The 22,576-nt window shown below is 36.4% G+C and overlaps 2 protein-coding genes across 10 annotated transcripts in view; both read left to right on the forward strand.

Annotated features, from left to right (window-relative positions):
- LOC142616182 (NADPH-dependent diflavin oxidoreductase 1) overlaps positions 1–3,746 on the forward strand; it is a 40,213-nt gene extending 36,467 nt beyond the window's left edge. For all 9 annotated transcript variants that reach the window (XM_075789074.1, XM_075789050.1, XM_075789058.1 and 6 more), the window contains 3 exons: positions 2,164–2,283; positions 2,575–2,791; positions 2,877–3,746. In XM_075789074.1, coding sequence (XP_075645189.1) covers positions 2,164–2,283; positions 2,575–2,791; positions 2,877–3,406 — 867 coding nt within the window. In that variant the 3' untranslated portion in view covers positions 3,407–3,746. The remainder of the gene's footprint in view (positions 1–2,163; positions 2,284–2,574; positions 2,792–2,876) is intronic.
- Positions 3,747–16,139: 12,393 nt separating this feature from the next.
- LOC142628696 (uncharacterized) lies at positions 16,140–21,907 on the forward strand. The gene is made up of 8 exons (XM_075802745.1): positions 16,140–16,152; positions 16,814–17,321; positions 17,375–18,735; positions 19,006–19,066; positions 19,429–19,498; positions 20,514–20,591; positions 20,710–20,814; positions 21,650–21,907. Exons 1-8 carry the CDS (start codon positions 16,140–16,142, stop codon positions 21,905–21,907), a joined length of 2,454 nt encoding a protein of 817 aa, XP_075658860.1.
- Positions 21,908–22,576: the final 669 nt, after the last annotated feature.

A 22,576-nucleotide genomic window follows, 5' to 3' on the forward strand; every position in this document is an offset into this window, starting at 1 on the left:
ACATAGCTCCACCGCTGATGAACCTTTCCACAGTTTAACAACAAATGATTCACTGTCTCCCCACAACAACGACACCTAATGCACCAGTCAACAAAATCAAAGCTTCTACTTTGCAAGTTATCACCCGTGAGAATCCTATCCCATGCGACTGCCCAAACAAAGAAAGAGACACCTCGGGGTGCCTTAACTTTCCAAATACCTTTCCAAGGAAAAACAACGAAAGACGAACCACGTAACTTATGATAAAACAAATAGACAATAAAATCTCCATTCTTCGTCAACTTTCATCTCAATTATTGAATTACTGAATTACTAAAATAGCCTTGACTCTAAGAAATAAAATAAAATACTAACATTTTTAAAATAAAAAATACTAGTAAACTAAGTTGTGCTATTCTCACAAGCACAAAGGAATAAAAAACAAGAAAATTTTTTCATTTTTGGATTTTATATATAAATATTCATTTTTGGATTTTATATATAAATATAAAATCTGAACGAAAAATTAGAGAAACATGCCCAAGTGTAACTTATTAATATTTTTACTAATATTTAAAAATAAAGTGAAAATGCAAAAACAACCCAGGGGTTTCATTTCTTCCCTATTACTCCATGAGGTTTCTATATCCGCCAAATTAACCTCTAGGACTAAGTTTTGTTAGTTCTTATGAACAGATAATCATGTGACCATCACATAAACCCATAAACACATTAAGAAGACTTAGAAACTGATTCACACCACTAGTATTGTGACTGTTATGTGATTTTTCCGTCCATAAAACTTAATGAAAGATAGTCTCAAGGGTCAATATGGCAAACATAAAAACCTTAGGGAGGGGTGTTTTGCAATTGACCCAAACCCCTTAGAGGAAATTTAGCTGTTAAAGTAGGTCTAAAGTATTCCATGTGCTTATGTTAAGGCTTGGACTCCGGCCACATATCATTTTTTTATAAATATTTTGTATTAAAAAAATTAATTAATAATATAATTGAAGATACCAAGCATTCTATGTCTAATCTCAAGTTATTCTTTTTCCAAACTTTATTGGACTAGCTGACTGCCTTGAGGCATTTTTCTTTCTTTTCTATTGTTGATTTATTAGATTTATGCAATTTTTGTAACTGATTGTTAGTATATTTCCTTTATACTTGGGTGGCTCCTTTATATATATTATTACCTTCAATGAACCAATTATGCCTTTGACCCTTGTTGATGCGAGAGCACAACCATAATTACTTTGGAATTTATTATTTTATATTTTCTTTATCTCAGGAGGGAATTTATCTTATCATATGTATTTGGATTAGTTTAGACTACTTTCATGGATTAGTAGTTTGAGTTAAGCTAGGATTAGTTTTCATTGATGTTATCTTATCTCTTTATTTCCTAAAAGCTCTATAATAGCTCCAAATGGTTTATTTTTAGTCAGACTATTTTGACTAATAAAATTTCATTTGTGAAAAGTGTGTTTTTGTTTGGTGGTGATTCCAAACAACCGTGGGACTGTTCTAGGTGGTGAAGCCTAGGCTGTCCTACATCACTTGTACTTATTAAAAAAGTACATACTACCATCGTATATAAAAAAGCATGTACCAAATACTATATTTAATAATATACACATTGGATTACTGTAGCCATATATATGCCTAATTAATTTGTAATTCATTTTTAAATGTTACATTTTTTTAATATAAATATGATTACAATTGCTATATACGTATTCAATATAATTGATTTAACTAAGGTTCTTGAAACAAATCATTCACCCTAAGTTGGCATTTCAAAATAATTTGGGTATTGATACTTTCTCATTTGCTTATTATTTTCATTTACAAGAAATTCCGGACTTAATGTTATCACTTTAAATAAACTACATTATTATTTGTTCAATTTTGTTAAACTGAACAAATATTAAAACTAAAGTTATAAATTTACGAAATTGAAATAAATAAAAACAACATGCATAGCACAGGTCACAAGCTAATCAGACTTATGAGTAATCAGTCCTCAAAATCTTTCCATGTTTTAGAGGAGAAAAATTAAGCAAAGCATATTTCATCCTAAACATGGTTTCTCCATGCTACTGAAGTTCTACTGGTTGTGCTTCTGGAAGATTTTTGTGCTCCTGTTTAACTTCCATACTAATAAGATCAATTTTGCAGGTCATGAGTTTTTTTGCAACAGCTCCACATGAAAAGGAAAAGCTTCAATATTTTTCTTCACCTGAAGGAAGAGATGATCTATATCAATACAATCAGAAGGAACGAAGAAGTGTTCTTGAGGTGATGTCAAATTAGTGGATTCCACTCTTCCCTCCTTTGTTACTTGATAAACATTTTCTGTGTTGCATGATGGTATTGTGTTGTTGCGTTGTCTTTCTTTTATAATTAAAGGAATCAAATTTGGGAGCACTGAACATTCTACACCTGCAGTCCCATGTAGATGTGATACAATTGGTGCTTTCTCGTGTAACAGATTGTCATCTTATTACAATTTAATTTACTCTTTTTTTTTCTTTTTTTCTTTTCTTACATGCTCCACGTGAGATTAGTGATTTTATTTTCCTAATATAGGTATTAGAGGACTTCCCGTCTGTCCAAATGCCGTTTGAATGGCTGGTGCAGTTGGTTCCACCGTTAAAAACCAGGGCTTTCTCCATATCTTCATCCCCTTTAGCTCATTCCAATCAAGTGCACTTAACTGTCAGTGTAGTGTCATGGATGACACCTTTCAAAAGGAAGCGAAGTGGTTTGTGCTCAACATGGCTAGCCAAACTTGATCCTGAACAAAGTATGGCATAAATGAAACTACCAAAGTACATTTTGAGTTTAAGCAACCATGTATTACCTGTTAACATACTTTCTGTCATGAACAGGCATTTATATTCCAGCATGGTTTCAGAAAGGTGCCCTTTCTCCTCCACCACCATCACTTCCACTAATTCTTATTGGACCTGGAACTGGTTGTGCACCCTTTCGTGGATTCGTGGAGGAAAGAGCGATTCAAAATGAATCCAGTGCAACTGCTCCAGTTCTATTCTTCTTTGGTTGCCGAAATGAGGATGGTGACTTCCTATACAGAGATTTTTGGTTGTCGCATTCCCAAAATGGTGGGGTGCTTTCAGAAGCTAAAGGTGGAGGTTTATTTGTCGCTTTCTCAAGAGACCAGCCACAGAAGGTTTATGTGCAGCATAAGGTGCAGGAAAACAGTCGGAAGATTTGGAATTTGCTGACTGTGGGGGCTGCCATCTACGTTGCAGGTTCATCTACAAAAATGCCCTCTGATGTATTGTTGGCCTTTGAGGATATCGTATCAAAGGAAGGTGGGCTTCCAAGGGAATCTGCTGTGAGGTGGCTTAGGACTCTGGAAAAGGCTGGCAGGTACCATGTTGAAGCTTGGTCTTGATCCCTGCTTTAATTCTTCATGTTATGGGAAGACCAAACAACAGTTTTGCAGTTTGAGCGTTGTAGATTGAATATAGTCTATGAAACTCTAAATTGATTTATTTGACTAGTTTATACTCCGAGCAGTTTAGGTAGAGGAGATTGGGTCCTCAATACAGCATATGTAACAGCTGTATGATATTGTACAATGGCGTAAATTGCTTCCATAAGTGTGAATTATATTTCCATTAATCATTATATTTCCATTAATCAGTGTGTTGTCAATAAAAAATAGAGAATACTGAGGTCAAGTGTACCTTCGCATGTAACTTGGCTAGATAAACGTGAAGATTTAACTTAAATTATACTTTTTTTCAATAGGATTTGGATTTGCTACAAACCAAGTTGCAGCAATTCCTGCAAAAATGCACACATGTCAATGCCTCAGATAGACACTTGTCTAAGCTTACATTTAAATGAATACTTCTATGTCAAGATTGAATTTTTCACCAAATGGCCACTTGACATGTGTGCATTTTGCAGGAGTTGCTGCAACTTAGTTTGCAGCAAATCCTTGCGCTTTTCAATATCCTAGTTAATCTGCGGAGAAAACAATGTTTTATTTTTATTTTATCTTAGTGAAGTAGATTTTCATTTAGTACCCTAGGAAAATCTCTCTCTCTCTCTCTCTCTAAATACTAAACTGAACAAAAACTAGAAGGAATTAAGTAGAAATGAATATAATAATTGGTAGTGGCACTCTAAGCTTTTTTCTCAGTGTTGCATCTAAAGCTTATTTCTCAGTACTGCATCGATGATGGAAATTGATATGGAATATTTTGAGCAAGAATTTTTCTAACTCATCTTGTCCTTCGAGATGGAAATGCCCTTCGGGTTTGAGGTCTCCTTTGGGATAAAAGGACCTGTTGAGTTGGAGGTCTCCTTTGGGTTTTGATAACAACGTTACAACTCTGCACCCTTCACCTACATTCGTCATCAGGTATGAAACCACCCGTCCCAGTATTGACAGAGGAGTACACTTAGTCCTACACCATTTATGTGTTCTCCACTCATGCCTCTCTACATGGAAAGAACTTGCACACTACATGCAAAGATCCTTCTTCATATTCTTATCCTCCCAATATGGAAAGTGAGGTCCTAAGATCTCGGAACATTAACTTCATATCTTCCCTACAAGAAAAGGCCCTACAATCATGAGATCTTGGTCAGCTCTACACCACTATATAAGCACCAAGTCTCCTCTTCTTCAACGTACGTAAAATTTCCTAGTTTTTGCACTTTTGAGTTATTGGAGATTCTTCTATCACTAACTTAATCTTTAGAGGGTCTTTGGCTGGCACTTCATCGGTGCTCTCTATAGGTCCTTCATCTTTTTCTTCTTCAGGTACTTCAATCGCCACGCGTGTGGACAATCAACTCACTAACGATTTTTGTACATCATCAAAAACCGTCATCAAAAGTTAGGCATTCTAAATCTCCAAAATGTGGTGGTGGTTTGAGATTTTGATCTCAACTGCTCTATGCAAAGAACCTTTTGAAATCGTTTTCGTTTTTTGATGAACACCACTAGTACCCTAGGCATCTCTCTCTCTCTCTCTCTCTCTCTCTCTCTCTCCGTACTTATAAAACTGAACAGCAGAATATTGAAGGAATTGTTAAACAGGAATGAAACAATTGGTAGCGACACTCTAAGCTAATATGTTCCACAACCTTCAATTTTTAGTCTTATGTTTTCAAATTTGAATTGCGGCTATGCCCTTGTTAACTCTATTTACTTATCCAGTATGATAGCGAAATGGTTTGAAAGAGGTTTATAAAGCAACATCTACTTTAAATTGTAAAAGTGCTCTTCCCAACCTGGTCTAGTGAGGTAAGGAAATTTTCTAGTTTAGACATTGATGAAGGGTCATTCTCAAATCTCAATTAAGCAAGTTAAAGCACCATTTTTAATGATAAAATCCAATATATTGTCATATGAGTTGAATTAGGAGAAATCCCACATCGTCCTTCTTGTTCTTGATATCTCCGGTCTTTCACTTGGAAATCGAATAATGTTAAACTCCCCCTACCTCAATGCACCAAGGAAATCCTTACCAACTCTTCCCATAACCACCAATTTGTGCGTCTCTAAAAAAAAAAAAAAAAAAAAAATCCACGTTAGGAATATACACTCCAGAAATAGCCCATTTGAATTTATTAATGACAAATCTAAGCCTCAATTATGTTCTGATTTTTTCAACAAATCTTTTCTTAAGCAACATAATTCCTCTTGATGCTTCCAAAGAAACACAATGAAACAAATTTGTAATATTATATCCTTAAATATTTCTAATAACGCTTTTATACATGAACTCTCCATTTTATGCTATGAGCGAAAAAAAGTTGTATTAAAAAATGTAGGACAAAAGAAAATCAACTTTGGCAAAACAGAAAACACAACACAAATTTTAACTTATAAGCACCATTTTATGCTATGTTTGTTTTCCTTCACCTGCTTTCTTTCTAATTTTTTTTTTCTTCTCAAAAAACAAGCCTATAAGCTCTATCTTGTCTCTTGTTCCTCTGTCTCTTTACTCTCTTGTCCTTGGTCCCTCTCTCTCCACGAATCCACCACTGACATTCACAGTTTGCCTACACAACTGCCTCTAAATCAATGACCAACCCAGGTTCCCCACCATTTCCACCACCCATCTTGGAGTTGATGATGATAATGGTGGAGGATTTAAAGCTTTTAGTGGAAATGCATATGGATTTCTGGAGGTTTTGGGTATTGGATAATGACAATAGTGGCTACAGTGGTTTTGGGATTTGGGGATGTTCCAACTCACCTTTTGAGTTGCTAACAAACATTGAAAAATGAGTATTTTTCAAACAACGTTTGTTTTTTGTTTTTTTTAATCGAAACAAATAGAACCTTAGTTTCTCAAAAAGAAAGACAATATTAGCCTTTCAATCCCATCTTCTCAAAAAAAAAAAAAAATCATTCTTGAGTCGTTGACTCTTTTACCCTAGGAATTTGACTGAAATCTATCCAGCTCTTTTGATTCAACAAATGTTGATTTAAGATTCCAATCCATAAATCCATGTGTGCAATCTGTCTATTCTTTTACTTTGGCTTGCAGTTTCTTTTGTTATGATACATTGTTCATAGATTGGGTATAAGCCCGAAAATCGAATTTAATTCTTTCTCTTCACAATCATTTAATCCACATTCCACACACATTTATGATATAATCTATGGCTTCATGATACATTTAAAAGTAAGCCAGTCCCTCTTCTTGAGACCTCCTTACTCCTTTCCCACTTTGTTGTTGTATGGGGCGTAACCGATTATCAAGCCCAATCAAGAGAGGAATGGACTCAAAACCAGGCCTGATGCAATTAATTTGTAAAGATTGGTTATCAAGGCCAACCCTGCGAGCCTTAATTGCTTCACTTAGCGATTTAAAGAAAGGAAACAGTTTAAGACAACAGTTTTAGAAGAGAATGATAAAAAGAAGAACAAGGATTCTTATTCAAGTTCTTCCTCAGGCTAGCCAAGGAACAATGGTTCTTTGGATTACACGCTTCTCACTTATATAATTCTTAATTCCTCTCCCTTTTACTCTCTATTTCTCCTTTTTTTTTTTTTAATCCCCCTTCTAGGAGGATCTTCCTTACTATATATAGCTACTGGGATTGCATTCTAGCCTTCCACTTGGATGGCCGTTGATCTTTCCTTGGATACTTTTCCCATTGTTGCTTTGCTGCTGGTGGTAGAGTAGGATGCAGACTATGTGGACATTGTTTAGGGGTCATTTTTCCATTAATGCGGCATGATGAGTTGGTACAGTGCATTAAAAGTGGAAATAATGGGTGCTTTATTAGGAAGCTTCCTCCTCCCATTGCTTGCACGTCTCTACTTCCTTCCTCGAGCGGGCCGCCTTCCTCGATTTCATTATCTGGATTATCCTTATTGTGCTGGGCTTGAGCTGATGAATAGTCGGGCCCAATTGCTTCTTGATTCGAGCCTATTTGATAATCTTCCTTCTTCAGGCTTCCCCCTACCACAATAGCCCCTCGAAACTCCACTTCCTTTGCCATTCGAGAAAGTGGGGTTTTGGTAGGAGGCAGGAAGGTTGGTACGCTATGGGTGCGTTCCTATTGAGAAGCGTCTTTTCAACTGTCCCAAACACATTCCTAACGCTTCGGTATCCTCAACATTGCAGTTAATGTTACAGGCAGCTATGTGTCCCCCACGTTCTATGGTGCAATGTAGATCCAACGACTAGAGTTTTCCGGAGTCAATAGGCGGGAAAATTACCCTTCCTTTTTCACCCTTATATAAAGGGAGGTAGGGATCATTTTCCCTACTTTCAGAAAACTTAAACTTACCTTCAAAGAGGTTGCCCGAGGAGCCCAACTTCCTATACTTGTAAGTGCTTCGAGCCTTTGCTTAGCGTAGAGCTTATCTTCTTCTTCTTCTTCTTCTTCTTCTTCTTTTTTTAATTTATTCTTCAGAATGGGTAAATTTGCTAGCCTAGTAGACATGCTTGAGAGGAGAGAGGCTTTCAAAGCTAGGTATAACATTCCCGTAGGAGTGACCATAGAACATTGTGAACTAGAGGAGTGGTACACAAAAAGGCAAATCGGGGATGTAGTTATCCCCATGATAGACTTTATAGAAGGGGGAATGAGGATCCCTATGGATAGGGTTATGAGGGACTTTCTTAATATTTATAGGATCTGCCCCACCTAGTGTTCCTCAAACCTTTTCCGGGTAGTAAGTATTGTAGCTTGGCTAAACGAGAAGATGGGTGTGGCCTTAGCCCATCACGACATCAACTGAGTGTATAACTGTCAGGATAGCAATGATATGGGTTTTACCTTAGGACTAGGGTTCCCACGGTTAGATTAATCTCTTGTCTTCCCGAGACAAAAAAGGGCTTGGATGAGGACTTCCTGATCATCTTGAGGGACTGACATGATGGATATCATTGCCCTATTAGAGATGGAACTCCAGGTGTGGTAATTAGGGGCCTAGGATTTTGATATCATTTCTTTTCATTGTTTTTTGCTCAGTTGCCTCTTCTCGTATGCCCTATTTTTCTGATGTACTTTTTCCCTCTTTTTCTTAACAGACAAGGAGTTCACTGCAAAGAAATTCAACTTAGTGAACACCCTTGACCCCAACATGATCCTTAAGTTCGAGATATTCCTGCACACTGACAGGAAACTTCATGCTACCCACGTCATTCTTGGATATACCCCAATATCCACTCGCTTCCAGTCTTCGAAGAACGTGATCAAGGTCAAGGATCCTCGGCTTGCCAAAGATAGACATGGCCATTAAAGGATTCATCAAACGTCCTCCCCCCGTAGGAACTCTTCTTGTTGACCTTACCGCTCAACAAGTCGCTCAACTCATTTAGGTTGAGAAGAAGCTTATACCTTTTGAGGAGGAGCCCAAAGAGGTCGTGAAGGAACCTTCATTCATAGACCTTAAGGAAGATTTTGGAATCTTTGACTGACCGAACCTGATCATAAGCCTAAGAACCAGCTCGACTTGGAGGTTATGAGGGCGTGCTAGAAGGGATGGTGATCCAGAAAAGATTTTCCAACCTCCTTGCTCTTCTAGAGTCTTATGCGAGGTTGGCCCCTTTTGAGACTCCCATTTCGCCGAGACCTCTAACTCCAGTCCCTCTTTAGTCTTCTCCCCTTGAACTCGCTGAGAAGAAGAGAAAAAAGGACAAGAAGTAAGGCAAGGATCTCGTGGAGGAGGGGGAGATCACAGATCAACCGCCCCCTAAGCATGCTAAAGGAGCTAAAACTACTCGGCTCCATTGAAAGAAGAGTGCCCTCGCCAAAGGGAGGGATGGATATGTGGCCAACTCGGTGGAACAGGCACTCCTTCGGCTTATGGACATGGTCGAGCTAAGGAACATTAAGAGGCATGAGGTGCTTTTATCATTGAAGAGGAATTTGGCGTTGGTAAAAATTCTTACTCCAACCCCCATTTTTTTTTTAAGTATATTCTTTTCTTTACAATAAGTGTTGGATTGACCCATTCAATTTTTTTAGGATGTTCAAACATCCCACGTCGTCAATGAATAGGTGGACCATGCTATGACTCAGTTTAAAGAAGAGAAGCCAAAGAAATTTGTGGCTACCAAGACCTAGGCTCAGACTGAGAAGAAAGCCATGGAGACCCTTAACCTCCTAGTCAAGAGAGAGAAGCCCAAGAAGAGCATTGAGATTGCAGTGGTTGGGTTAGAGATGTAGGCCCAAGAGCAACGCAATCATCTTCGGAAGGCAGAGGAGCAACTGGTCATTGCTAAATAAAATATTAAGGCCTTAAAGAAAGAGCTGGAGGGCAACAAGGCAGAAATTGAAAAGACTGAGCAAGTAGCCTACGAGGTTGGGAAGACAGAAACCGAGGCAGAACTTTAGGCTTAGTTTAAAGAAGGCTGCCAAGGATTTTGCCAGCAGGTCTGGGCCGAGGCTTTGAATGCGGCTGAGGTGAGCCCTTTATCGGAGCTGAAGAATCCAAAGAGGATCATTTTTCCTCATGCTTTTAGGACCAAGGCTGCTAGCTTGTCTGCTCTAGAAACTAGCTCTTCTGCTTCGGCTCCTCAGCTTCCAGCTAGAGGTGGGCAAGAAGAACATGAGAGTGAGAAAGACGCTGACGAGGAAACTAAGAAGAAAGGATTAGGAATATAATTTTAGACAAAATTCCATTGTAATGGGATTTTCATCCCTATTCCATCTCTTCCTTATGTAACCCTTTTCTTATAATTAATGAAAATTGCTCTTTTTTAAAAAAAATGACATGTACATAGCGCATTGCATTATTCTTTCTCTTTTCTCCTTCCTTTTTTTTGTTTTTTGTTGTTTAAAAGAAAAGTTGCCAAAGAACAAGTGATTAAAGCCATCCTGAATATCTTAAGGGCTTAAGAGCGACATCAATTTCTGGGTATATGTGCAGGAATTAAATAAGTTGAGAGTTCATTTAGATTATTATTGATTTAGCTTTAAGTGAGGCAAGAGTCCCAAGGAATCAAACAACCAAGGCTTTGCTTAACCCCTAGCTTATCTTAGAGTGAATTTACCCAAGGCACGTGACCTGAGGATTCGAACCTAGCCGAGGTTCTGTTCAACCTTTAGATTACTTTTTAGAGCTAATTTACCTGAGGCAGGTGATGTTAGGATTAGTGCCCTTAAATCCTATTGTATGATGCTATGTATGATATTATGTATGACATTATGTATGACTTTATATTGTGATTGATAAAGTTATTTTATTTTTATCTAAAATAATGGTAACGTGAATATGGGACATTATCATATAGTCCATGAGATGCATTGTATGTGATTTATGTGAAAAGCCACAGAAGATGTAAATCACAAGTTCTTTGTAAACTCAGAATTTATAGTTCGTAGTCGGTGATGAAATTGGGCATTTCATCTGCGAAGACTATAACATGTCAACTAAGATGATTTGTCTTGATCATGGAAGTGGAAACTTCTAGTTGATATGCTGATATGTTTTAAGAGTTGAAACATATTGAACTGGACCGCTGTGAGATTTATTATTCTTCTAACGACTGTCAAATGAATAATAAATCTCACGACTTCTATTTGCATGAACTCTTAATCCTGAGAGAATAATGGACCTGATCATGAAGTGTAGGTTGCTTTGATATATCAAGAGTGAGATCTGAAGTGACGGTCAAAACCTCAGTATGTTGAGCAGCCACATTTAATGTTGATGGAACATATATTCTTAAGATGGAATACATAGTCTCTTGATGGAGATATAAAATATTCCCTTGAGATAAGTTTAATGGTTTCAGTTATTCAGAGAGTTAGACCTAACCACTTTAGTAAGAAATTACTAAAGTATATATTTATGAAATTGGATTTCATAAATATATAATGAATAACTTTAAAGTATTAAACCGGGTACTCAAGGATAAGATGTAGTAATTTACAAAGTGGCAGTCTACATTTATAACTTTGTGTTACTACGAATATTTTATGAAGGGGTTACGTGTATAATAAAGTCTTGGGATATAATTTATTAATAAGACCTAGAGTGCAATTATATTTATATAGTGGTATTAAATATAATTAATGGTAACTTTGGACTTGTCAAGAGTTGACGGAAAAGCCCAAGGCCCATTGGAGCTAGTGTCTTATTGGTCCCTTTTGGTCCCACTTCAAGCCACACACTAAAACCCAATTGGAAATGCCCAATAGGCCAACCCAATTAGATAATCAGTTAGTTATAAAGGGAGAAACATACAGATTTTTTATTTAAAAAAAAATTAGAAAAGAAAAAGAAACGGTGTGTGAGAGAGTGTGAGACACACTTTCATTCTCCCTTTGAAAAACTGATTGAGAGACCACACATCTTGGGTGTAAAGTGGAATTGGAGTGAAGATTAAAAGTGTTCCCAAGTGCTTCTAATCTTTGTTTTGAATTTCTCCACACCAAGGTACGCTATCTTGTTCTTAAATTCTGAAATTTACATAGTGCACGTTATCAACCATGAATGAAATAGATCCTTGTTCGTTGCTTCTGCTGTGGGTTTTGCATGAGATGCAAAACCAGAATTTTTCCTTCAGGTGACTGGATGAGTTGAACCTAACTGAGGTTCTGTTTAACCCTAAAATTATTTTTAGAGCTAATTTACCTAAAGCAAGTGACCTGAGAAATCAAACCTAGTCAATATTCTGTTTAACCCTTAAATTATTTTTAGAACTAATTTACCCAAGGAAGGTGACTCGAGGAGTCAAACCTAACTGAGGTTCTGTTTAGCCCTTAGATTACTTTAAGAGCTAATTTACCCAAGGCAGGTGACCTGAGGATTTGAACTTAGCCGAGGTTCTGTTTAACCCATAGATTACTTTTAAAGCTAATTTACCTAAGACAGATGATCCAAGGAGTCGAACCTAGCCAAGGTTCTGTTTAACCTTTAGTATAAGAGGAGACCTTTTATGTTCCGAGTTTGGTTTTGGATCTTGGTAAGCCTAGGATTAGTAATAACACACCTAGACAACATAAATTTACACCATACACAAAGCATGAATAACATCAGGTTTCTTTATTAAGAATAATATCTACGTAGGTTATTTACATTCCATGACCGGGGAAGTGAGTTTTAGTCCAAGTCTTCTAGGCGATAAGCTCTAGTTCCTGCCACTGATGTAACCCGATAGGGCCCTTCCCAGTTGGGGTCTAACTTCCCCCATGTGGGATTCTTCATATTTCCTACAACCTTCCTCAGGACTAGGTCCCCAAGTACAAATACTCTTGCCTTGATGCCTTTATTTGTCTAAGCTTTTGGTGATAATGAGCTAACTTGGCGATGGCAATTTCCCTCCTTTCTTCAATCAAGTCTAGATTGGCAGAGAGTAGCTGTTCATTCCCATTATCATCAAATTGATTGATTCTCATTGTCGTGAATCTTATTTCTAAGGGGATAATCGCCTCCGAACCTGCTTGTTCACTCCCAAGTGCAGGAGATCGTAGCAATGTAATTCTCGAAATATCGAGGTCGAACCACAAGGAGCAAGGTAAATTCAAAGACAATATAATCAAATAGCAATTTGGGTGAAGAAGAAAAGTACTTTTTCTTGGTGATTGTTAACAAGAATAATAATAAAACCGATTTAAGTCAATAATGTAAATACCAGGGCATCGGGGTGTTTCCCTATATCGATACGAGATTCTTTGTGATCTAAGAAAATATATATTTCATAATTGATTATTCTTATACAATTAAAAACTTATGATTTAGTTGAACTGAGACAATTCAAGAACGTATGATAAACTCGATTTATAATGCGGTTAGAAAAGTTTTCAGAAAAAACTCATTCACTTTAAAACCTTATTTCTATTTGAAACTATTAGAAATTCATCTAAACAACAAGAAAAACATTATTGAACTTATTGAAAACATGAAAGAACTAATACATCAAAAGAAATCTAATTGAACAATCAAATATGTTGTTGATAAAATCCTAGAAAGAATCACATTAAATATTCATACCGTATAGAAGAAATATAACCCCTAGCCCTAGCAAAGAGTTTAGGCTGCCATTAGAGAAAGGAAAATACAAGGTTTTCTCTACCAAAATTCGTTCTTCACAGCCTCCCTTCATGTAATGACACAAGGAAAAACGCTAGTTGCATCTGCGCTATACCTCAAAAGGACTAGTTACAATTGAGGCTCCTTGCAGTCGTTAATGAAGTCCAGATCTACCCAGTAAATACCCGATGTGGGACTCATCACACACCCGCACACATCACACAATCAATCAAATTGGGGCGTTACAATCTCTTCCACTTAAATCCCTAACGTCCTCGTTAAGGCCCACTTTGTGGAGTAGTGTCTCTGAGCTTACACCAAAATTCCCCTAATCATAATATATATTTTTTCTTTATATATATATATATATATTCTGCCACCATCTATGCCTTAAAAGATAAGGCTAACACCTAGTAGTAGTACTATGTCTCACTTGACAAGGACGTGTGCTACACTTTACAGCTTTCTTCCTCTTCATTTCATCATTTTTTTTTTAAACTTGTCAGACCTAAAAACCCATGCTTATTAGACTTTTTTTTTCCCCAATTCCATCATTTCGGGCACAGTTTCTTAACAACCCAACTGTGCAGAAAGTTGACCCCATCACACCTAAAATCTACCATTTCCAGCAATGCTTATCACAACAGAGCGTGTGTGTGTGTGTGTGTGTGTGTGAAATCATAGTTTCTAACAAAAAATATATATATGAAATCATAGTTTGAATAAGATATATTTTTTGTTAGAAACTATGATTTCATATCTATAATTATGGACAATCTGACTATGAATTGATTCTGACAGCCAAACTAATGTGGGTTATTCATTGGTACTCTAATACCCAAGCTAATGGGGGTTATTCATTGGTAATCCAATGAGGGTTATTCATTGGTAATTCAATAAGGGTTATTCATTGGAACTTTGATACCCAACCAATGGGGGTTATTCATTGGTATTCTGATACCCAACCAGTGGAGGTTATTCATTGGTACTCCAATGGAGGTTATTCATTGGTACTTTGATACCCAGTCACAGGGATATAGTGTGAGTATAGTCATAAGATCATTAAGAATATGAATTACGTTTGAATATTTAACTGTTTTGAGTTATTAAAACTGCTTATGTATTTTTGGAACTTATTGTAAGTTACAACTTTTGATATATGAAAAATTAACTACTTTCTAAACCATCCATTATATAATTGTAAGATTAAAGAATGTGATCTATTTGCAACGTATATTTTAAGATTATGAAGCTTCTTTAGTTATTTTTGAAAACCCATAGCATATTATTACATTTGAAGATTCATATTACTTCTTATTACTTTACAAATTTATTGCTGAATAGAACTTATTAGGATTTTGGTTACTTGTTGAGTTGTCAACTTACCCCCTTCTTTCTCCTTTCAGATTTTGATTAGGAAGAGTAGCATATGTTTGGGCTTCCGCTGGGATGTGCGCATGAGTGAAGTTTAGGAAATCAATGGAATAAGATTTGAACTTTTATGTTTAAGATTACCATTTGTGTAGACCTTTAGATTTAAAGGATTTAGTTATTTTTATTTTGATGTTGGAAGATTATCATTTGGAAATCTTTTGAGAATTGCATTATTTAGGATATTTTTAAATCTATTGATGAAATTTTCTTTGAGGATAATTCTTTAATTGTTAAGAGGGCCTTACACACTTGTAGGGTGTAAACTTTATAAGTGTGTGGCTGTTGTCACGTGCCTAGCTCTTACTTGGGTTCGAGGCATGACAATATATATGGTATCAGAGCCAGCCCGGTAACTCCGTGTGGGCTTAGAGACACTACCTCACAAAGTGGGCCCTAACGAAGACGTTAGGGATTTAAGTGGGGGAGATTGTGATGCCCCAATTTGATTGATTGTGTGATGTGTGTGGGTTTGTGATGAGTCTCACATTGGGTATTTACTAGGTAGATCTGGGCTTTATTAACAACTACAAGGAACCTCAATTGTGACTAGTCCTTTTGAGTATAGTGCAGATGTTTGAATCTCATGGAGGATTGCTAGGCTCGACTCACCACATGGGGTCGCTGATTTTGGATCTCAGCTTTGTTATGCCAAGCCATCATGGTTAGACTCATCTTTTTGAATAAACCATTGATCGAGGCAGCTATATTTTTGCCCACTTTCATGAGTGACCTGCAGAAGAGTTCCCTGGTCCTCAACCACAAATGCTTTCTCCTACAGTGTTCCAAATCTGTGTGGCTAAGCAAAGCGGCCAATTATTTTTGGCTTTCCCTAGTTGATGCCTTGGTGGGGTTACACGAACGCTTTTCAACCTTAGTAGCAACTAGCAACAAGAAAGGAATCAAAAACTTTAATAATTTCTTCTTCTTCTTATTTTTTTTATTATAAAGAATGATACTATCACTTTTATATTTCTTTTCTTTTTGAATAGACCACTAACCAAGGCAACCGATCAATACTTTTATAAGCTTTTTTTCAACATGCAAGGAAGTAATTTGTTTTAACCATTTGTTTGTTTGTTTGTTTTTTAATGAATAGTTATGTTACTTTCACCATTTCTTTTGAATAAATATTTGAGCAATGCAAATTATTCATACTTCACCCTTGTCCAAAAAACTCTTATCCAAGAAAGGTAGGCTTGCAACCAGAAGACTCAGAGGCTGAACGAAGATGGTGCTAACAGGTATGTTTATAATGTAAACAAAAAAATAGATATGATATAAATATAAATTATATATAAATAAGAAAAAATAAATGCTGATGATTCAATGGTATTGTCTAGGAGAACCAGTATTCAAATCTTCCCTATCCCCATGGCTGTAGATGTTGAATTATGAAAAAAAAAATGCAAATTATATTTAGACTAAAAAAGATAAGACAATTAGTTCAGCAAGCTCGAACAAATGATCAGAAAATTAGACTGTAAGCACTAACATTTAAAATTACCTAGGTATTAATTACAAATTGATGGAAGAAACTGAATAGACAGAAACAATACAAAGTATATTAGGTACCTTTTAGGGAGTGATTTGTCTGCCATAATATATTGATTTAAAATTTTAAACCCACGATAATTTAATTATTTAAAGTAGCGCGCGCGCGTGCGCGCGCACACACACACACACACACACACACATATATATATATATATATATATATATATATATATAGATATATACTCGTATTAGAAAAACTTATTCAGTATTTTTTTTTTTTTTTTTTGTATCTTTTCCATTTCCATATTTGATAACTTTGGTGAAGAGGCATATGCTAAATAAATTCTAGTTAATGAATTGTTCTTGCCAACATATAATTATTTATTTTTGTTTAAATTTTGGTTTAAGTCTTTAGCAGTGGGGTTTTCTTGGAGATGCGAAGGCTTATTCAAGTGTTTCCAGACCTTGTGCAGAAACTATGGAATTATTGGGAGCTACGAGTGTTGGTTCTTGTGAGTCTCACCTTACAACTGTCTCTTCTTCTCTTGGGCAGTCGGAGAAGATATAGTGTTAAAACTTGGATAAGGATCATTATCTGGTTTTCATATCTAGGTGCTGATTCAGTGACAACTATTGCGCTAGGTGTCATTTCCAATAATCAAGGAAATTCTTGTGATGGCAATGATTGCCAATTACAAAATGAGCTCACAACATTCTGGGCACCATTTCTATTGTTGCATCTTGGCGGACAAGACACAGTTACAGCTTACGCAGTACAAGACAATGAATTATGGTTAAGGCACTTGCTTGGACTAATTGTTCAATTAGGAGTGGCACTCTACATCTTTTACTTGTCTTGGAAGGGGAATTGGTTGTCATTTCTTACTATTCCAATGCTTCTTGCTGGGTTTATTAAGTATGCCGAAAGGATATGGGTGATGCAATTAGTAAATAACGCTCCATTGCAAGCCCAGAGAAACGTAGATTACTTGCGGAACAAGCAGATGTATACCTCTCAAATCGTGAGAATTATCAAAAACGTTATCGAGAGAATATAGTTTGTCCTGATGTGGACGATATTAGACCCATACGAACAGAGGCAGTTCGGCTGTTTGAAATTTTTAGACGTCTCTTTCTAAATCAGAGGGTCCCCTTTCTTCATCGGTTTTTGGTTGATAGTGTCTCAGCTTCTCTTGATTCTCAAAACACTTGGAAGGTGATTGAGGTTGAACTCGGATATGCCTATGATGTTTTCTACACCAAGGCTCCTTTGTTTTTTACAGCTTGGGGTTTCATCTTCCGTTTCTTCTCTTTTACTTCCATCCTTTTTGTGTCTGTGCTTTTCCTTTTAAAAGAAAGGCACAAGCACTTGTCACAGACAGATTTGATTATTACTTACGTATTGATGGTTGGAGCTATTCTTATAGAGCTATATGCTGTCATTTTACTGAGTGCCTCTGATTGGCCTTGGCCACATCTTAAAGGGTTAAGGAAGCTTCTTAAGAAACTCTTTGCTCCGATAATAAACCGTTATGATAAACTGATGACTAACAAACAAAGGTGGTCTAATTCAGTGGCTCAACTAAATCTACTTAGCTTTTGCCTCAAAGATTATAAGCCTGAGGTTGACGATGGAACCCCAAAACATTTTGCTAGGTGGAGAGAGTGGATCTTCAATCACATTCTGCCAAAACTAAATAGAGAACTACAGATGCTCTTTTATAGAACCCATAAGCAAATCTCTGTAGACTTGAAAGATTTGGTGTACAACACTTTCAGGGAAAAATTAAGTTCCAATAGAGAAGGGTTTTCCGAAGATTATGACCAATACATAACATATAATGGATCTATAAATGTGGAAATTTACCAAAGAATTATAATCTGGCACATTGCTACAGATCTTTGCTTTTACACACACACTAGTGCAAACGAATCTATAAATAATTTTCATCGAGAAGTGAGCAAGGATATATCAGATTATATGATGTATATTCTTGTGATGTGTCCTTTCGTTTTATCAACAGGAAATGCGATACTCAGTTTTGAAAGCACTTGTGAATGGGTTAAGAATTTTTTTCAAGAGAAAAAGCTCACCAAACTGCCTAAACTCGACGCTTGTGCAATGTTGATCTCAGAATATGAAACTTCAAGCGATAAGGTAGACAATTATTTGTTGACAGAAGATCTATTATCTTTAGCAGTTTTACTTGCAAACAAACTAAATCCAATGGATGGAAAGTGGGAGATCTTGAGTAAGTTTTGGGTTGAGAACCTGGCTTATGTTGCAACCCTTTGTCAAGGAAATAATCATGCTCAGCAACTGAGAAAAGGTGGGGAGTTTTTTACCCACGTCTGGCTTTTGATAGAGCAATTGAACCTCACAGAAAGTTTTCAAAAGTCACGAACAAGACCATAAGAGGAACAACACATGGATAGGGATAGGGGACTCGAGATTTATGTTTTGTGGAGTGAAGTTTTTTTTATTTTTTATTTTATATTTGGGATCCAATGGGTGATGTCGAAGGCAATAGCCTCCCTTCTTTTTGGTTGGTGGAATTGGCTGAGGAAGCATTTCTCTAATATTTGGAATATGGTTCCAGCTTGTCTTATGTGGTTAATTTTGCAGGAACGTAATAATCATACTTTTGAAGATATTGTGAGGTCTGTAGATCTTTTGAAGCCTATACTAGTTGGGACTTTATTTATTTTTAATTTTTAAAGAAAGAGTTGGGACTTTATTTTAGTGGGGTAGAATTTGGGGTTTTATACAATGTATTTCTATTTTTGATTTTCTCCTTTCTGTTTGTATCTCTTCTTGAGTTACTTGTATCTATTTTAAGTTCAAAGTATTCGCCATCGTGAACATGATGTCCTTTTTATGCAATAAATCTTCAATTACCTATCAAAAAAAAAAAAAAAAAAAAAAAACAAAGAAGTTTGGGGAGATGGTTGATCATCTATTGCTATATTGTGAGTGCGCTAGTGAGTTCTGGTCCCTTCTGTTTTGTTTATTCGGGGTGCAGTGGGTTATGCTGCACAGAGTCCTTTGGTGTTTGGCGACGTGCTGGAAGGGGAGATATGCTAGACAGTGCAGTCTGGATTGCAGCACCTTTGTTCCTTATGTGGATTCTCTAGAGGGAATGTAATCCTACAGCATTTGAAGGCTTCGAGAGGACTGCAACGAAGTTGAGTATGATTCTTTACGTGTTTTGTTTGATTGGACGGCTGCTTTACCCAGCCATTCTTATTCTACTTTGTTCGATTTGATTGATTGTTGTACCTTTTCTTAATGCTGTTGCTCTCTAAGCACACTTTTGGTGTACTGGAAATTGTTTTTTTCTTCTAATAAAATTTTGTTACTTGAAAAAAATGATTCTTCTATTTTCAAACAGCGCACAAATTACATCCAAAGAATAATCCTCATTAAGGGGAATGAAATGTTAACAGAATCCTATAGAATTAAAGACTCTCTATAGCTCAGGGATCTACTCCCTGTTGTCTGAATATTGAAGTCTAGAAAGGCTAGAAATCATTTCCAGCCAAATATGAAAACCATGAGATCATTGAGGACCCAACCTTAAGCATCTTACCTTAATGGAGAAGCCTTATACAGTTTTATATTATGCATTGACATCTGGTTGTTCAACTTGTTAGTAAAGGAGTCTAATATTCAATCCTTGTTTGCATATTGCTTCAAAGTATAATCACAAACCTAGCTCTCCTCTTCTGTTCAGATTGAGCTGAGATTGTAGCCCTCTTGGTTGGCCTTAGAGAGAGATGACATGCATTGTATTGAGGGTTATAATGTAGTCATCTCGTGGAGGAGTATTGAGTAAGGATTTGTAGTATTTCACCTTGTGCATGATGTTTTGACATTTTGGTGGAGTTCCAAAGGAGATTTCTCAGGGTTTTTTCCTTTCCTTTTTCCTAAAAGGAGAATCATTTGTGCCTTTCCTGAATTCTTAGTGCTGACTGTTACAAGTGATCTGTATAATTTTCTACTACTAAGTAATGAAAACCCGTGCCTTCTGTTAATAAATCATCATGGTACTTCCTATGATGTCTTGAATGCATTTATTATTGGCATATTACTTGTTAATTGTCTCAGAGTTCCTTACCTCATGAAGACACTATAATTTTTGTTGTTTCTACCACAGGCCAGGGAGATACACCAGATCCCATGAAGGTTGGTATGGAGTTACTATGAATATTATTGTTTCTCTTTTGGAAGAGGCCAAAACCTCTATATTTGGGCCAACCCTCTCCTTTTCCTTTTCTTCTGATCTCCCTTCATTTTTATGTAGGTCTTTTGGAAGTTTCTTCTGCAAAGAAATTTAAGTAAGCATTGGCTGGAAGGTGTTCGCTATGCTGTGTTTGGTTTGGGTGATTCTGGTTATCAGAAATATAATGTAATAATTTCTAGAGTTTTATTTATTATTTAGAATATAGATAAAGGTTGACATCTGTGGGTTTGTTATGCAATTTAAGTTATCAATCACCATGGTATAAAAATTGTGAAGTTTTTTTAATCTCCCCTCTTCTGCAGTGTATTAATAGACCTATATGTGTATATATGTGTATTTACTTTATAACCTCTTTCTCTTCGTTTTTGCTTTTTCCCATTTCCTTCACTCCAATTGAGAGCTCATATATTGATGTTGAGAGCCAACTGCTAAATGGAAGGTTTTGATTTTTCCATCTGAAATCTATGAGCATCAAAGAGTAGAAATTTCATATCCAAGCATGCCACATGAAGGGCTTAGTATTTGAGCCTCTATCTTTTTTTACCATCTTGATAGAAAGATTTATTTATATTTCTCCATGGTTTGCAAGCTTAATGGTTTGTTCATATAACAGCAATATATATTTTACTATTCATATAAAAAAATGTCTTTTATTATCTTCGTTAGATCATTATAATTAGGGACGGCCATACCCATTGGGTAATGGATATCCTACCCTACTCGATCCAAATGTTTTGGATAATACCCAATTCTTCATGGGTAAAACTTAATTGGGTAGGGTATGGATATTACCCGAATAGTTCGAATAGGGTATGGATATTATCCATACCCGACCCACATATATATATATATATATAAAAAATTAAAAAAAACCTAACTCTCTCACTTTCACTCTCACACACACACACACACACACACACTCTCTCTCTCTCTCTCTCTCTCTCTCTCACTTGAGCCTCCATCCTCACCAGTACCTTGAACTCATCACTCCGATCACCAGCACCACCCCTACGGTGGTCTTCTCCATCTCCAAATCGGCGAGCCAGAGCTTCGGATTGTGAAGCAAGGTCTTGCCTTTCACGATCTTCTTGATCACAAAGGGGATCCAAATCAGGGTCACGACCACGATTTGCCTGGTGGAGAGGAACGGAGGCCGGTGAATCGGACCGACGGTAAGCTTGGTGTTGGCCTAGACGAAATTGGCCATCGACTCGGCGAGTCGCGAGAAATCGATAATTTTGGACTAGAATCCGAGTAGAGCTTGTGGAGATTTTTAATTTTGGTTTTCATTTGACGAAATCTTGCTTTATCCTCTATTTGGTTGCTAAGATAATGAAATGAAATCATTGAATCTTATGTATTTTTTGCATTTTTCCCAGCAATTAAAGACAAGCTGAAAGATTTGCTTTTAAAAATTTTTTTAAAAAAAAATTGACCTTTAGTTCAGTTGGACTATTAATTTTTTCTATATTGGGTTTTTGTGATTTGCAGTAGAAGCTTGACGAGGAGGATGATGGGCGAGAGATTGAGAGAGAGAGAGGTGAGAGTTTTGTTTTTGAAAAAGAGAGAATGAGTGAAATGGAGGAGGAAAAAAAGAAATAGAAAAAAAGACTAAAATTTCTCTCATAAAAAAAGATAGGTGCGTGCTCTGTATTTTTTTTTTTTTTTGGTTCTAATTTTTGTTTGGTTGGGTTTTTAAAATTTTTTTATTGATTAGTTTTTTTTTTTTTTTTAAGATAAAGCTATTGGTTAGTTTTTAAGTTAAAATGTTTTGGATTAAAAAAAAAAATTAAATGGGTTTCGGGTAGGGTATGGATATCCATGGATAATAAATCCGGGTAAGATTCGGGTATGGATACTAACGGGTATTGATATTCGGGTATCCATGGGCAAACTTTTCGGATAGGGTATGGGTCGGGTATACCCA

This window comes from Castanea sativa, chromosome 1 (assembly GCF_040712315.1).
Source record: "Castanea sativa cultivar Marrone di Chiusa Pesio chromosome 1, ASM4071231v1".
Taxonomy (NCBI): Eukaryota; Viridiplantae; Streptophyta; class Magnoliopsida; order Fagales; family Fagaceae; genus Castanea; species Castanea sativa.